We start from the raw sequence: 16,289 nt of genomic DNA on the forward strand, positions 1-16,289 counted from the left end.
GTGTGGACACAAAAGAAAGCAAAACAATGTCCTTTAAAATTCTGACATTCTAGAATTCTTTCCCAAATCCAAGGTCTCCAGTTGGTAAAATATGCTGCAGGCCTTGATCAGGATGCTGGATCAGGAATTAATTTCTTAATATAAAATTCTTGTGTCGCGCTTCTCAAGCCACTTCTGGGAATGGGCTCCCCACCATTAGGCTGTTTGAGAGAATTGTTGTCTCTGAGAAACAAACAAGTGTTAAATACTCACTGTCAACTCAAAAACTTAGATGTCCATCAATGCAGGTTGTAGGTAGGCTAATAGCAAGGACTTAAAAAGTAACTCAGAGTTGCCAAGAAAATGTTCTGATTACAAAAAGTATAGACGCAGAAGAGAAGAGATTTCCTCTGACAGAACTTCTCCGAGTACAGAGATGTTAGGTTAGAAGAGAACTGGGTCTTTAGACTCCAGGTCAAATACTTAGATTTCAGTTTTCTGTTGTGAAAGTCAATTAAAACAATAAGAAGTCAGAATTTTCCTTCTCGTAGTAGCTGGGTTGTTTGTTATATAGGATGAGGGCTTGGAAAGAAGATATAGGGGGAAGGGACGGTCAGGGAGCAAAAAGCTTAGAATCTGACGACACATTTGTTAAGTCAAGAGAAAACTCCAGAAACAAAAACATCCTTCAGTAAGGAAACTGGATGTTATTCCTTTCAAAAGTTACACTTGGGGGCTGGAGAGATACAGTGGGTAAGGCGCTTGCCTTGCACATGGCAGACCTAGATTCAATCCCTGGCACCCCATCTGCTTCCCCTGAACCTGTCAGGAGTGATCCCTGAGTGCAGAGCCAGGAGCAAGCCCTAAGCACAACCAGGTGTGCCTCAAAGACCAAAAAAAAAGTTACGCTTTGGCTTCTATAGTCATAGTGAACAAACCCAGAGCTTGCTGTATGATTGCTGTGTGACTTGACTTCTTTGGGCCATGCAGCTGTCTCCATGATACCAAAAGATAACTGTGAAGGATGAAAATGGCTCAGGAAGTAGTAGCAAGAAAATGGGTCACCTTAAACAGGGACTCTAACACATCTCTGAATCTCTGTATTTCTAGTAGTTGTTAGCATTGAGAATAAATGCCTTTGTCACACCTTTATGGAGCATCAAATACTGTCCTAAATGCTCTTATATGCATTTTTGGGGTTTCATTGGAAAAAATTTAATAATAAAGAATTTTAAAACAGAAAAAAAACCACCTCCAAGAAGCCTGTTAAAGTTAAATTCCAACCCAGCACTGAAATCCTGTGTCCTTCCCAGGATTCATGGACTGTGAGCCGTTGGTGGAAGAATTCCACTCTATGAGAACATTTAATGAATTGTTATACGCATTTTTGGATGAAGCCGTTGACTCTCAAGTAATGAAAAAGGCTCCTAGAAGGTGATATGACTGCGGTTACACAACCAATAAATAAGCAATAAATAAGCAATTAGGATTTGAGCCCTGATGACCAGTTTTAGAGCTACTCACCAACAAACTCTAGTGCTTCACACTTAGAAAAAAAAAACTGTTGAAATTCACAAAACATAGATGAATTGTTTCTTTTCTCATTTCTGTCTGCTTTGCTTTAGAATTATCTCCAGTCTTCTAATCCATTGCATGAATATGGGCACAGGGACAAACATTAATGGAAGATTCCCAAATGGCCCACCCAAACCCACGCTTAGTTGCCTTTAGAATGAGACTGTAATGCCAACCTTCACCACTAGGTGCCTCCACCACACCACACTTTAGAACTGCAAGTTTCCCTTCCAGCCGTCTATATTCAATTCTCAAACTGTTACCATGCTGGATTAGATGGCCTAAGGCATAAAACTCATCGAAATTCACCAACTAATAAAAAGGATGCGTTAATATGGTGTACAATATATATTGCATATCTTGTAAACTGCTCTGTACAATAAGGTAAAGGTAAGGTAAAGGCCCTTCCGTTGATCGTCGATTTGCTCGAGCGGGCCCAGTAACGTCTCCATTGGAGACTTTGTTGTTACTGTGTCTGGCATATCGAATACTCTCGGTAGCTTGCCGGGCTCTCCGAGAGGGGCAGAGGAATCGAACTCGGGTTGGCCATGTTGGCTGCTTGTAAGGCGAACGCCCTACCGCTGTGCTATCGCTCCAGCCCTGTACAATGGGACCCAGCATTTAAGACTGGTAGAGCATTTTTCTACACAGTCTTTGCAAAGTGGTGATATCCCTCCTACAAGTGGTGCCACTAGAAAGATACAGAGGGGTCTGTGGTAGTCGCTTGGTGCAACTGGGGTCTGTTTGCTTAAGGTAAATTTCTCGGGTGGTGGGCACTGGGTTCCTCTTCTAAAAAGGAGCAAGCCACATAAATTTTGGAGCCTCTGCCCTATAGGAGAGTATCACAAAAACTTGTTTGGGGGAAATATCAGAGAATTACTGCAATGGAATTCTAGCACACCATCTTTTAAAAGTGCACATAAACATGTATTTAAATAAAATCTCTAGTGGAAGAGATCTGTAAGAGCTACATTAATTCTGATTTCAGATAGCCTTTGACGTCTCTCAGCTTTTCTGTTTTTATTGTGTGCAATTGAATAAATTACTTAATATTGCTGTCTGTACTTAATAGTACATTTCTCCAGGACAGTCGTGAAAATTAATGAGATTATACATTCAAAGTACATGTTGTAGAGAGTAGGGATTCGAATGTAAAGCTGAGTCCATTTTTGTACAGAAAATAGGTAAAGATATTCAGAGACTTGGCAGAGAAGCTAGGCTGGCATGTGCCAAAATGCTGAATAACTATCTCTAGCTAATGTGATTGGCAGATTAATTGCGTTTGGTGTGTAGGCTGGTATTTTTTGTTTTTCCTTTTAAAATTAGCATGCTATTTTTCCTCATTAGAAAATAAAACTACTTAAAATTAGCAAAGTAGGGCGTTAGCAATAATATTCAATTCTTTAAATGTAACTTTATAAGCTCTGCCCCGTGCAAGTTGCAATCAGGAGCTAAAACTGTCGTGCTTGTTTTCCAATTGAGACATGACAAATTAAGACCCATTTTAAAGAGGAAAGTTGCCCTGGAACTTCTACCCTCAGCTGCAAGGCCTTAAAAATAATTTGAAATTGAGTTACTGACTTCTTCCTTCCTTAGCTGAACCCCAGTGCTATGAGAACTTAGCTGATCTTTACCTATGAAACTCTAAGAGTAATTATTAGTATAAATTATTATGCTGATATTACTTAACAAAGGAATATAAATGCTTTTATTATTAATATAATTGTTAGCAATGTGTTGACAGTTATTATTGTGAATAGTTATTCAGACCTGGAGCTCCTTAATATTCTTGGGTAACACTGAACTTTAACTTGAACCCTTTTCCACAACTGTCTAAAGTTAGGTAGAATCTTTTTAATCACTGCAAAACTGCAACGACTCAACTTATAGAAAAGAACCGAACTGTGGGTTACATATGAATTATTTTACATGTCCTCATCTTTAAAATGGGAGCCTTAATACTTAACTTCATGAGGTTGTTCTAGTCCAAGTCCAAATTGTGTTCAATAAATAACATTATACTGAAAATCCTCTTCCAAGTATAGACTCACAGCAGATTAGGATTCCCTGTGCTGCTAGAAATAATAAAGGTCATTTTTCTTGGGGTGGGGGGATCACACCTAGCGATGCACAGGGGTTACTCCTGGCTCATGTACTCAGGAATTACTTCTGGCTGTGCTCAGGGGACCATGAGAGATGCTGGGAATCGAATCCGGATCGGCCGCATGCAAGGCAAAACGCCCTAGCCACTGTGCTATCACTCCAGCCCCCATTTTCTTCTTAATAGGTGGGGCTGGAGGTTTCCCCAAGAGCCTCCAAATTCTGCAGAGGCAGGCCCAGGATTCTGCTGAGGTAGGCCCAGACTACGAGGCTCTTCGCGGCCTCAGCCCGCACACTCTGTTCTTTCAGCTGATGCTCCCACCTTTTGGAAGCCAAAGCTGCCAACTTGGCCTCTAGCAAAACACACATTCCATTCATAAGTGCGTTGGAGCATTTTCCCTCCCACACCCTTCGAGGCAGCCAATGCGAAGCTGCCGAGGCAGCTGCTTAGAGAAGCAGCTTCTCATTTGGGGAGGGGGCCTGAGCACAACTCAAGGTTCTACAGAACTCTTGATTTAAGACTTTGTACATACCACTTTCTCCCAACTCTCTGGGCTCCGCCCCTGTAACAGTGTTGCCGAGGCTTTCCTTTCCTTTGGTTCTCCTTTTCTGTTTCCCATTATCAAGTCGCTACTGGAAATTTGAAAAATCCAGTAAATTTTAAAACCACACTAATCCTACTACCCAGAATCAAACCACTATTATTTTAGACTATTAAAATATTTCCTTATTATTCAAAAACAGGGTTTTTTTTCTTTATAGCTTTTTGGGGTGACACCTGGCGACACACAGGGGTTACTCCTGGTGGTGCTCAGGGGACCATACGGGATGCTGGGGACCGAACCTGGGTTGGCCCTGTGCAAGGCAAATGCCCTACCGCTGTGCTATCGCTCCAATCCCTCAAAAGCAGTTTTTAATAATATTCTAACATGATGTGCGATTTGATTTCTAAAAGTTTTGATGCTGAACTTATTCACAAATGATGCCCCCAATCCACACTTCTGTACATTTCTTTTCGTTTACCTTACCACAATATGCTTGTTTCCACTGACACCGGGTGGAGTGGATCCGTGTTGGTACCGCCGCAGGCTTGACTGCAAGTGCTTTACCTGCTATATTCTCTTCGGCTCCTGTACATTTAGTAATTTTTTGTTTGGGGGAGTGAGGGGCGCACTGGGTTCTGTGCTCAGGGATCACTTCTGGCAGGCTCAGGGGACTGTGATGTCAGGGGTTGTACCTGGATCAGTTTTGTCCAAACAAATGCCTTACCTTTGGCTTTTGGTTCCTGGCAGAAAATTTCTGAGGAAAAATTTCTAGAAAAGGGCCACTGATGTAAGTGCTACATTCCTTTTAAGGCCATGGGTTTGATCCATGGTCTCACTTCCCACCCCCAAACGGGAAAAATCCCAGGGTTAAAGGATATGAACACTTGGGTTTTTTTGGTTTTGTTTCATTTTCGGGTCAGGTTGGAGGGGGATTCACCCAGCAGTGCTCAGAGGCCATTTCTGACTTTGTTCTAAGAAGTGAGCCTGATGGTATGCAGGGAACCCGCTATGGTGCTGGGGCTTCAGGCCAGGGACAGCAGGACACAAGGCTGTCCTTACACCCCGCCACAATCTGGTCCTTGGGTTCTTCTGCTCTGCTACAGCTTTGCTAGAGCATAGTTTAAAATTTTTCGATGAATTGACAGAATTTTTTTAATTATAGGTTTTCTATTCGATAAACTGTAGTTCAGCATCTACTTGATAAGACTTTGGTCAGTGTCTTACTTCAGTGAGTTGCCCGTATTTCTATTAATTTTCCAACCTGCATTTTAAAGGAAGATTTATGGATTGACACCTTGAAGGCAGCATTGAAAATTGTGTTAATTAAACAACATTCATGTCTGAGCCATAGGTGGTACACATCTGCAGCATCTACTATAGTGTCAGTTACTGCAAGCATCTTTCTAGATAGCTAAGCTTTGAAGGTCTCGAAGCTGTAGAAGTTTATTGTCAGGAGTGCATCCATTTGCTTTTATGTTTGGCAATCTCAAAAGAAGGTCGATTTCCAAGGGAGTGTATAAAAAATACATTTTTTTATTTTTCCCGGAAAGAAACTTTGGGAACCCCTGCTCTAGCGTGTCCATGTTTTCATCCACCTTGTCTTCGGCTAGCACTATGTTGAGTTTCTGTATTTTAACACACCAGAAATTTCAGCAGCACCATCCAGATAAACATGGGGGCCATGATAAGTCACCATCAACAGGGACTGCAAAAAAAAGCACTCTTCAAGCAGGAGGTGTAGTTAAATTTGGAACATTACTTAGAAAGGCTATACCCATGGAAGAGTCTTACAGCTTTCAAAAGACAAGGTCCTCAGAAGTCACAGCGAGGGGAATAGTCAAGGTGAGGGTGGCTGGTGGCTCTTCTGGCCAGGCTAGACCTTCTGAACCAGAGTCAAAATGCAGGGCTAGAGGACGACTTCTGGAGCCCAGCTAGCCATGAGCGTTGGCAGTTGGATTTAAGAGGCAGGGAAGCCAGTGCTCACATTACTCCTCTGACCCTCAATGCTATTTTCAAGTACTCTTCTATTACAAGAAAAGCTCACTGCACGTGTTTTAATCTTATCCGGTAACTGAAGAAATTTCTTGCCCAGTACTGTGGGCCACATTTTCAATACCACTGCACTCGTAGCACTGTCCTCCCACTGTTCACTGATCTGCTCGAGTGGGCACCAGTAACATCTCCATTGTGAGACTTGTCGTTACTGTTTTTGGCATTATCGAATATGCCATGGTGAGCTTGCCAGACTCTGCCATGCGTATGGGATATTCTCAGTAGCTTGCCAGGCTCTCCGAGAGGAACAGAAGAATCGAACCCGGGTCGGCCAGTGCAAGGCAAATGCCCTACCCGCTGTGCTATCGCTCCAGCGCCTCTAAGTCAGTATGCACACACTTTCCTATTTCCACATTCTGTAATGGGAATAAAATACATAGAGCTGGGCAGTATTTAGAAACAAAGCACAAGAAGGTACAGCTCAAAGCCTTCTGTGAAGAAAAATATAAGGTTTGGAGGTACTTTCAAGTGTGAAAAATGTCACTCCCTAGATTTCCTTCCAGCTTCAGTCTGATGTTAACCTTAGTAACGGGGGGTGGGAAGATCCAACTGAAGAAAACTTATATTCCTCTCTCTAGCTAAAAAGAGGATACAGCCATCACTACCAAGCCCTTCCCAACTGAGAAGAAAATTTCACATCTAATCCCACTGCTATTTTTAGGAGATACCACCACGAGGATAGGAATGTTTGGGGAGGCCATTAGGGCCTCCAACAACAACAACAAAAATAATAAGAGGACTTGCCAATAGCTTTCCTGGCTACAAACAATAAGTGGACAGAAAATTACAATGAAAGGAAGCTAAGGGTCATAGTGAACTACCATAATCAGAGTTTGTAGACTATGAAAGCCAGAAGGAGCCATCAGGAACCATGTTAATTCAAGCCCTTCTACTCCCCGCCCCCTCCCCCCCCACCCCCCAATTTGGGCACAGAAGGAAACTGAGTGCCAAGCAGGGCAGGCAGTGGCTTATCAAAGAGCGTGTGTGACCAGGCTGGACCACCCTCTCTTGTTCTTCGGATTCACTGTTTTACCTCATATTTAAGCGACTGAATACTTGACTGAATATTTGTGTCTTGATTATAATTTATTTTAAATACTAGTAGAAATAAGTCTCTTGATTCTATAGATGAGCAAAAGGAAACCCAGAATTTCACTTGCTTGCCAAAGGTCACAAAACCATGGCAAGCGTCCTTTTGTCGTTGTCAGTTTATCTCCTTTGTCAATGTGCTAAAATGTATAGGAGCCATCCATTTGGCAGTGTTCAAATTCACGTTCTGTTCTTTATGGGAGAACAGATCAGTTGCTAAGGTAATGACTGGAATCATTTGTTTTTTTGCTTATAAAAGTAGCAGAACCCTACATGTGGTCCCTTTAAGGGGTGTGTGTGTGTGTGTGTGTGTGTGTGTGTGTGTGTGTGTGTGTGTGTTCGGTATCCATGTTTTGACTTTGGGAATCCTAGACTACCTGGGTTATTTTCCAAAGCAAAGGCATTGCTATCCAGAATCATACTGAAAGGTAAATCTCACTCCACAATAAAGTCATTGTTTTTCTTTTTTTCCAGAATTGTCAATTGTCAAGTAAACAAATTTATTAAATCCAACAGCAGGTAACCTTCCAAATTAAAAAATAAAAATCAAAGGAAAGAAATAATGTAGACATCAAAGACAAAATGTGTATAACAAGTTAAAAATATTCAAGGGGCCATCTGGAGAGTGCAACAGTGCAGAGAATACAAACAAAAGCATTGACTTTTGTCAACAAGTTTGTACAACCTCAAAAACAGACACACTGGTCACAAACCAAGAGGAATCCACAAAGGTGGAGGGTCACATGAGCAGTGGACTCATCACCTCAGCGGGTTAAGGCAGGGTATCTGTAGGACTCATCCACCCAGGCCCCGTTTGCCTATTGCTTCACATTCCCCCTTAGAAACCCAGAATCATATTCATTAGTGCAACAGGTAAGAGCAATTAATCACAGACTTGGAGACAGGGACCATGGCCAGAGGGAAGACATTTCTCATGGAATAAATGTGTGTTTGTTTGCTTGTTTTGCGGGGGACCCACAGCAGCAGCTGAACAGCTTTCCTTTGGCAATATCCAAGAAGTGTGTTGAAAGTAGTAAGGAGTGATGGAAGGCAGGTATCTTTGACAGCAGGCTGAATTTCCAAGAGGAATATGATACCCAGCACCTGACTCGGAAACAGAAATGGATAGTTACTCAAAGCTATCTGAACCATCTTGGCTTTTGACACCCAAGTGCTCAAGCCTCGATTTTGTCTTTCAATAAAGAAAAACACCGATTGATCTTCAAACACAATCCAGCTTTAGGTTAAAGTGGGTAGATGCTAGAGTTCACCCTCAATCTCGTAAGGGAGGGTGGGGGCAGAGGGGGGACCCCCTGTCTGATTCAGGAAGTGAACTGTGATAGGTGAGGAACTTGCTGTGATTCGTTCCAATCAACACACTTGAATACTTTCCAAAGCATTTTCATCTGTTTAAGCAAGATGCTGCTGGAGTTCCCTCTCAGGAAGACCTCTGACAGTTACCTAGGTTTTTACGAGTCCCCCAAGAACGCTGTCAGTCACCAAAATGTTCAAGTCATTACTAACCAAATATTAGAGACAAAAAAGGTGAAGTAGGCAACTTAAAAACAAACCAGCCCTTATAATTGTACAATTGGGTCAGGCTTTGGGGCTTCATTGCACCAAAGACCTCACTTTAAATGTGGTAAACCAAACTCCTAAAAATAGAGATGTTTTTGGTTTTAAAACTTCTTTTGGACCCGAGTCATTATCCAGTAATTTCCCAACCATTGTTGAACAACACAATTTGGCAAAATATAGCATTTGAGAGGCCATGGCACGGAGTGTGGGGCACCCTCCGCCCCCCTTGCAGGCTCCAGTACTCAGGGGCTGCATCTTGGCACCAACCCAAGAGAAAAGCACTGTTTCCAAGACACTAATACTGTGTGGCTCCATCCTTTCTTCCCCATGAGGCTAGGCTTGCCTTCCTTGGGGAAACGTTAGTATTGAAAACACTGCCTTAGACATATTTTTTTTTTTGGCTGAATTTACTTGGGCCTTGAGGATTTAGTTGAAATCAGTTTCTCCACTCAGCTCTAGGTTTCTATCTAGAGGAGGACACACCTAGCAGAGGTGAAGGAGAACGACTAATGTACCCAGCTGAAGCCAAGCGAAGGGTGACTGAGGGTGGCGTGAAGAGTGATACATTCAAATTTGGCAGGGATGGGGAAAGAGCAGTTCCACGAAGCAGTTCCACGCTTCATCTCAGAGAGCTTCCGAATAAGTTGCTACGGAAATACCATCAAAGCTGCCAACAAAAAAACGCTTGCCCAAACCATGTGATTCCCCAGTGCCCATTCTAGTAGTCGCCCTTGGGATTTTCCATTTCTAGATGGTTCCCAATCCCTGCCTCTCTCCATACCATCCTGGTGGAAAGTTAAAGTGATGGATGGAATATCCTGCCGAATATTCATCGGGCCATTCCACATACTCAGAGCTCCCTCAGTGAGTAGAGAACCTATCTTTTGGTTAAGAGGAACACAGATGTTTTATTTCCCCGTAGGTTTAACGGCAGACCACGGTCACCCCGCCTGGAATCCCTCTGCAGGGTGACAGCACTTCCTGTTATGGTCACCGGAGTCAAATGTTGGCCCAGAGGTACCTCAAAGGTTGAAGTCCTTACGTCAGGGACCCCAAACCTGGGCGGGCCTATACATCCCTCTTTGACTGCTTCCTTTTCTGGCTTCTCCTTTGTATTTTTGTAACAAAATAGATCATAAAAAAAATATATAAAAAATTTTTAAATGGCTCTTTTGTGGGGGATGGGAGGTGGAGAGCTGAATATTAATTAGAAAAGAAAACCGTTTTATCCAGCATCTGACCACTCATGGCTGGGGAAGGACCCAGTTCATTCAAGAACGCTCAAGCACCTCAGCACCCTGCCCTCCACACACCTTTCTGATTTGGAACAGAAAGCTGGACCTACCTGTGGCCAGCCTGCCTTTTCCCTCACTCAACTTCTACCAGGTCTAGACTTGGGAAAATGAGGTTAGACTGGTCAGAGAAGGGAAACTATAGTCTGGGTACCCCACAGAGGATGTTAGGATCCAGAAAAATACTCTACACATCTAGAACAAAGTCAAATCTCTGGCTTGGGAGGCTATCCCTAACCTGTGGCTGATTTCAAGTTTCCCATCTGCCTAAGAACGGTCAGACTTAAGATGAAAAAAATGAAATAAAAAAATAAAATAAAAAGCCAAATCCCTATGCACATGTCTTTTAGAAAGACATCAGAAACTCCTGAGCCTGCAGCTACAGCCGATGAATGAATTCAAAGTAAGAGATTCCTGCCCAGGCTGAGAAATGTACCTGGGAGGGAGGATGGGTAGTTAGGTAAGAAAACACCAAATTTTAGTAGACACATGTTCATTGCCTCAAGAATATAAATATATTTTAGGTTTTTATTTTAAATAATCCCTTTTCAGTCTGTTCCCAGGTGTTAGAAGCTAAACTTCCATACAAGTTCCTGCCACCCACCCTCCAAGTACAACTTTTGAGGGTATTTTTTTAAATGGAAAAAATAGTAAGAGGGCAACCTACTCCAGGTGGGAAGGACTCCCATGCGGCAGTCTGGCCAAGGCTGGCCTTGCGGAGTGAACACGGGGAGGAGACTGGGGGAACTGGGCCTCCCTCTTGTGAAGAAAGGAGTGAAAGTTCATGTCTACCGTCAAAGAGGTCCAACAGACACAAAAACCTCCGTTCCGACGTTCCCTGGCACTCACACTCTATATACTGAAGGCAGCGCCCTCTCTTATGGCCAGTTTTAGCAGGCAAGGAAACAAAGGATATACATATACGTGTATATATATATTTTATAAATGTAAAATATATACATATCTGATATATGTATAGATACATATTTGGGGGTAGGGAATCCAAGAGGGTCATGTAAACCTAAACCGTCATCACATTACCCCAAATGAGCCTGACATGAACAAAGAAGATAATAAATAACTCCTGGGGGTTAAGTGACAACACGGGTGCAGCAAGAAGGGAAGAGGGCACACATTTAACTATTAAATACACGTCTAGATTTGTTTGGCAGAGTTCAGGCCAGCCCCAGGCTTCTGCACTTGCCAGACAAGTAAGCCGATGATAACTCAAAGGGGAGGAAAAAACAACAATAAAACAAATTCAAGCAGAGCTCCATACCACAGTTTTCCTTCAAGTCAGTTGGTCGGCAAACAGTCTTCCGACCACCAGGAACAGAAACTTTGGCTCCAAGGCAAATTAAAAAGAAAAAAAAAAGTATTTCCACTCACAACATGAAAATACGGGAAATTCATCAAAGAAAGAAAATGATCAAAGTCTACTTCCAGCAAAACTGAGGTAGCACTGCTTTCTCTGCATCCAATGCTTAAGTGGTTGCTAAGTACAATGTTCTAAACAAACTGCTCACTTGACTGACAGGTGCAGCGTGGTGATGGAGAAACTCAACACGAAATGCTAAAGGCCAAACGAGGAATGAGCAAGAAGTGAAGAAAACAGGGGGGTTCAGATAAATTAGCTTAAAAGGGGGTTGTCACCAGACTCAAATGCTCTTGGCTGGCCTCAGCTATCCGAGAGCTTCAAATTGCCTGGAAATTAATGCAACGTGGTTAACAGTTAACACTGCTATTCAACTCGGTGTAAATCTTTTAAAATAATCATCGCAACCTAAATTCAACCATGTAAACAGCACTATACAGTACAGACCTGCCCTGAAAAACAATATGCAAACTGAGATCTGGCACTGTATCATTTTTGTAATGTTAATTCAACCTAAGGTCCCGACCCCCCTCCCTGTCCTACACCCTCCCCCACCAAAAAAGAAAAAAAAAGGTCTAATTTGTGCAAGAAATGGCAGGCGTAGGCGTAGTCTATCCGAAGGCTTCCAAAAAAAAAGATACACAACATGTAGCCAGGGTCAAATATTTGGGGTGACATTCCCCCCTCCCGCCAAAAGAAATAACCAAAATAACCGAAAAGTGAAGAAAGTGCCTAAAACATGATACAGCATTTTAGAGCCCTTTCAGATACAAGGCAGAGAAAGGTGTAAAGTAGAAAATATCCGGATCTTCAGTAATTTCCAGAAAGGTCCAAATCCTCTTTAGGCTGCGGGGCAGCGGGCAGACCCTTGCTGCTGCTCCTGCGACAGAGCCACCTAAGTCTGCTCCTCGGGACACAAGCCCTCGGGCCCTGAGCTGAGCGCGCCTCGCCTTTCTCCTTCTCTTTTCCTTCGCTCCATCTCCCACTCCACAAAGGTATCAAAGAGGCTTGGCCAGGCCTCGTCTTCACTGTAGTTGCTGAGGTCAGGGCCAATCACCTGAGTGAAGTTAAGGAACATGTTCCAAGTATCCCGGGAGATGCCCTTGATCCCCGAGGGGTTCTCTGTTAGGAAGTTTAGCCACTGGTCCAAAACTGGAGGGTTGTTCTGGGTGAAGACTAGTTTCCACAGGGCAATGGCTATTTCTCGATGCAGTGACCGCTGCCCTTCTTCAGAGTCCAGGCCAAACTGAAATGTAAACCGGTAGAGATCCTTGAATTTATCCTCTTGCTTGGCTTCGGTTAAGAGGCTAGGGAAACGGGCGCAGATCCCATCAATGCTGTCCGCACTTATTGCTTTGCAGCCATCAAAAAACTCCTTCCTGCAAAGGGTGGAGGGGCAGAATTAGTAACTGTAAACAGGATCAGGTTACTGAGAGGCAATGCTGCGTGGTGATTAAGAGCATGGTTTTAGGGCGGAATGGCCTGGATTTCATCCTGCTTCCTCTAGGAATCAGTCCTATCTCTGTCTCTATCATGGTGAGAATACCACTTTATTTCGTAAATTTTTTCGTGAGGCTTAAACAAGGCAAGAACGGCAACTGCTTCTCACAGTACCTGGCAGGTAGCTGAAATGGTTCATTCATTTACTCCTCTTCCCTTGGCTTAAACTCAAGTCACCTGCTCCATGCCCATTTTCTCATTCTGCGAACTCTCTTCGCAGACAGGGAGTCTTGTAATTGAGTAGTTTGGGGAACATTTTTGATGTCTGCCGAGAGATTTTCGGGACCAAACATCCTGGATGAACCCGAGTAACTGCCACTAGAGATCAAAGTCATCAAAAAGTAAAATTTGTGTCGGTATTGAGTTACAACATGGCCTCTGAGACCCCTGCTATATCCACTAAAAGGTAAAGGGGCCGCTGAGCACCTTATGCCGAAATCGTACAGGAAGGTGGTGGGTGTGTCTTAGGAAAGCCCATTTGTGTTTTTTTTTTTTTTTTTTTGCTTTTTTTAGATCACACCCAGTGCTGCACAGGGGTTACTTACTCCTGGCTCATGCACTCAGAAATTACTCCTGGCGGTGCTCGAGGAACCATATGGGATGCTGGCAATTGAACCCGCATTGGCCGCGTGCAAGGCAAACGCCTTACCCGCTGTGTATCGCTCCAGCCCCCCATTCTTGTTTTGAATCAATCTCACATCCTGGGAACCACATGGAAACCCATCCCACCGGGTCCTTCCCCCAAACAGCCTTGAAAGGCAGCCTGACCAAGGCGGGAGACACCACAGCTTCTGAGGGTCCCAGGCCCTACGTGAGGACCTATGTGGGCTTGCACAAATGAAGGTGGAGGGTGAATGTAAAAATTTTGGCAATGGCAAAAGCATTTTGAACATGTGACGACCAAGAATTCCCAGTCAAACACATTATGAATCCAAGGGAGAACAGCACTTCCTACATTGCACTGCTTGGGCACAAGGGGTCCTGGGTAGAATGTTCCTGAAGCTCTGATAACAGCTACCAATAGGCTCAGCAGAGGTTAGCTGAGGACAGGGTAGGAAGAACCGAAAGAACTAGAAGTGGCAACTGGATCCACGGGATGAAGTGCTTCCCCGAGGCTCCTTCTCTCAGGAGGAACAGCTCAGCAGTGGGACTGATCGGAGATAATTCTTCACCCAACTTCAGGTAAGGATGGTCAGTGCCAATTAATTCAGAGGCTGTCTGATGGCATGCCCCAAATCTAACCTACAAACTAGGTCAAGGATTCAATTCTGGGAGAAGAGAAGTGGAGTGCCCCTCAGAACCAGAGAGAAGCTTATTCAAATTATAATGATTGCTACTCAGTACAGGTCAGTAGTAGGACCAGGTATCTATTTTCCCACCAGATTAGTGAATACTGCAGAGCCTGGCAAGCTTCCTGTGGCATATTCGATATGCCAAAAACAGTAACAAGTCTCACAATGGAGACATCACTGGCGCCTGCTCAAGCAAATTGATGAACAATGGGAGAGGTCTGGGGGAATTCTGTGAGTGAGAAATCTAATTCAGCTCAGAAAAAATTTACACTTTTAGAGAAACTGGTCAGAAAAAGAAGAGACGACTTACCCCGCACCCTCTGAAGCCAACCCAGTTCTATCCTAGCTGGGCACCATGGCCTAATGAGGCTCTCTTTCCTCCTCTGCTCACCTGGTGACCTGAAGTAGTTGTCACTAACCTGGTGAATTTGCACATGGTAGCAGCCTGGAACTTCCAAGCCAAGAGCAGCACTCGAAATTCCGTGGGGTCAACACACAGGTCATTGCAAAAGCGCTCCATGCCCTCCTCCAAGATTGCATCCTCCCGCTCGTCCTTGTAGCGCCTGAACAATTCTTCCAACCTCTGCAAGGAAGACTCCTCGGCACTGGACTTGGTCTCTCTCCCGGCATCTCCTGAGGACGTTGGAAGCTGGCAGGCTTCAGTGGCACCCTCTGCCTTCTTGGTCCCGTTGACAAGGATGTCCCCACCTGGCTTGCCACAGGCTGGTGGCTGTTCCTCGCGGTGGCCGGCACCCCGCCTGCTGTGTGACTTGGTGGGGTCGCGGTCTCCATTCTTACTGCCCAGGGTTGATGAGGGATTCTTGCACTTGGTGACACACTGGCCCATGATGCTTGCGGCCTGGCCCCTAGAGTGGGCCCCCCGAGATCAGATGCCCTCGCTGCCTCTGGCCCATGTGTTTCAACATGCCATCAGCCAGAGGAGCCAGCCAACCTGGAAGGAAATCAGAAAACAGTCATGAGCAGTCAGAGTGACAGGTGTGCCCCCGGCCCTCCAGGCTCCGATACCGAGACGAGGCTCCATTTGAGCGAGCTGACTGTGACCACGAGCCAGGGGAGATACCCCGCGTTTATCACCGCCTCTTTCAGAGGCTTCCACCTTGAAAACGCAGGGGCCAGGAAACAAAGAAACGACTCTTCAAATTCCTAAAACGTTTCTGCGGGGTAGGAACAGATTCGAGGCTAAACCTGTGGTTCCTTGGAAACCATTCGGTGCTGGAGATGGAACCCTGGGTCATTTGAGCCACTCTCCCCCTTCTTAAGGGGTTATAGCGAGGTATGGAGGAGTTCGATTCATATGCAGAATGCATCCAGAAAAACTACACACAGGTTTGCTAAGAATATTCCAGAGGAAACTGGTATTACCAACTTGCTATAATATAGGAAAAATTACTTGGAAGTGTGTTAAGGAAGTACAAACGGAAGGTTCATCTTTCAGTCTCCAAAGTTAAAGAGAATTTCAAGTAGGATGACTAAAGAGAAAGTGTGGGCACGCCAAGATGGCTACACAATTTCACATGAGCCAAAAGATGTGGGAAAAGATTTGCAGGGTCAATACTGAAACATCCCAAAGGGGGCAGAGCCCTAGTGCAGCAGGTAAGGTGTTCACCTTGCGTGTGGCTGACCAGGGTTCGATCCCCAGCACCCAACATGGTCTCCTGAACCAGCCAAAGTGATTCCTGTGTGCAGAGCCATGAGTAAGCCCTGCAGACTGCCAGGTGTGACAGAAACAAAAACAAATCAAGTGCCATGCGAAGAACAAAGTAAAATTCGTTTCTGATTATTTTCCATTTTTATTTTCCAGGCCTGGGGCTGGAATGGTGGCACAGCGGTAGGGCGTTTGCCTTGCGCGCAGCTGGCCCAGCCGAGCCAGGTTCGATTCCTTTGCTCCTCT

At 44.4% G+C, this 16,289-nt stretch overlaps 1 protein-coding gene across 2 annotated transcripts in view; it reads right to left on the minus strand.

Moving 5' to 3' along the window:
• Positions 1-12,172: 12,172 nt before the first annotated feature.
• Positions 12,173-16,289, minus strand: part of DCUN1D3 (defective in cullin neddylation 1 domain containing 3) — a 36,550-nt gene continuing 32,433 nt past the window's right edge. The window contains exons 2-3 of one of the 2 annotated variants that reach the window (XM_056138911.1): positions 14,797-15,329; positions 12,173-12,964 (exon numbers count right to left, since the gene is read on the minus strand). In XM_056138911.1, coding sequence (XP_055994886.1) covers positions 12,481-12,964; positions 14,797-15,224 — 912 coding nt within the window. In that variant the 5' untranslated portion in view covers positions 15,225-15,329 and the 3' untranslated portion in view covers positions 12,173-12,480. The remainder of the gene's footprint in view (positions 12,965-14,796; positions 15,330-16,289) is intronic. The other variant, XM_056138910.1, reaches the window with a different exon arrangement.

The sequence above is a fragment of the Sorex fumeus genome, unplaced genomic scaffold (genome assembly GCF_029834395.1).
Source record: "Sorex fumeus unplaced genomic scaffold, SorFum_2.1 ptg000130l, whole genome shotgun sequence".
NCBI lineage: Eukaryota > Metazoa > Chordata > Mammalia > Eulipotyphla > Soricidae > Sorex > Sorex fumeus.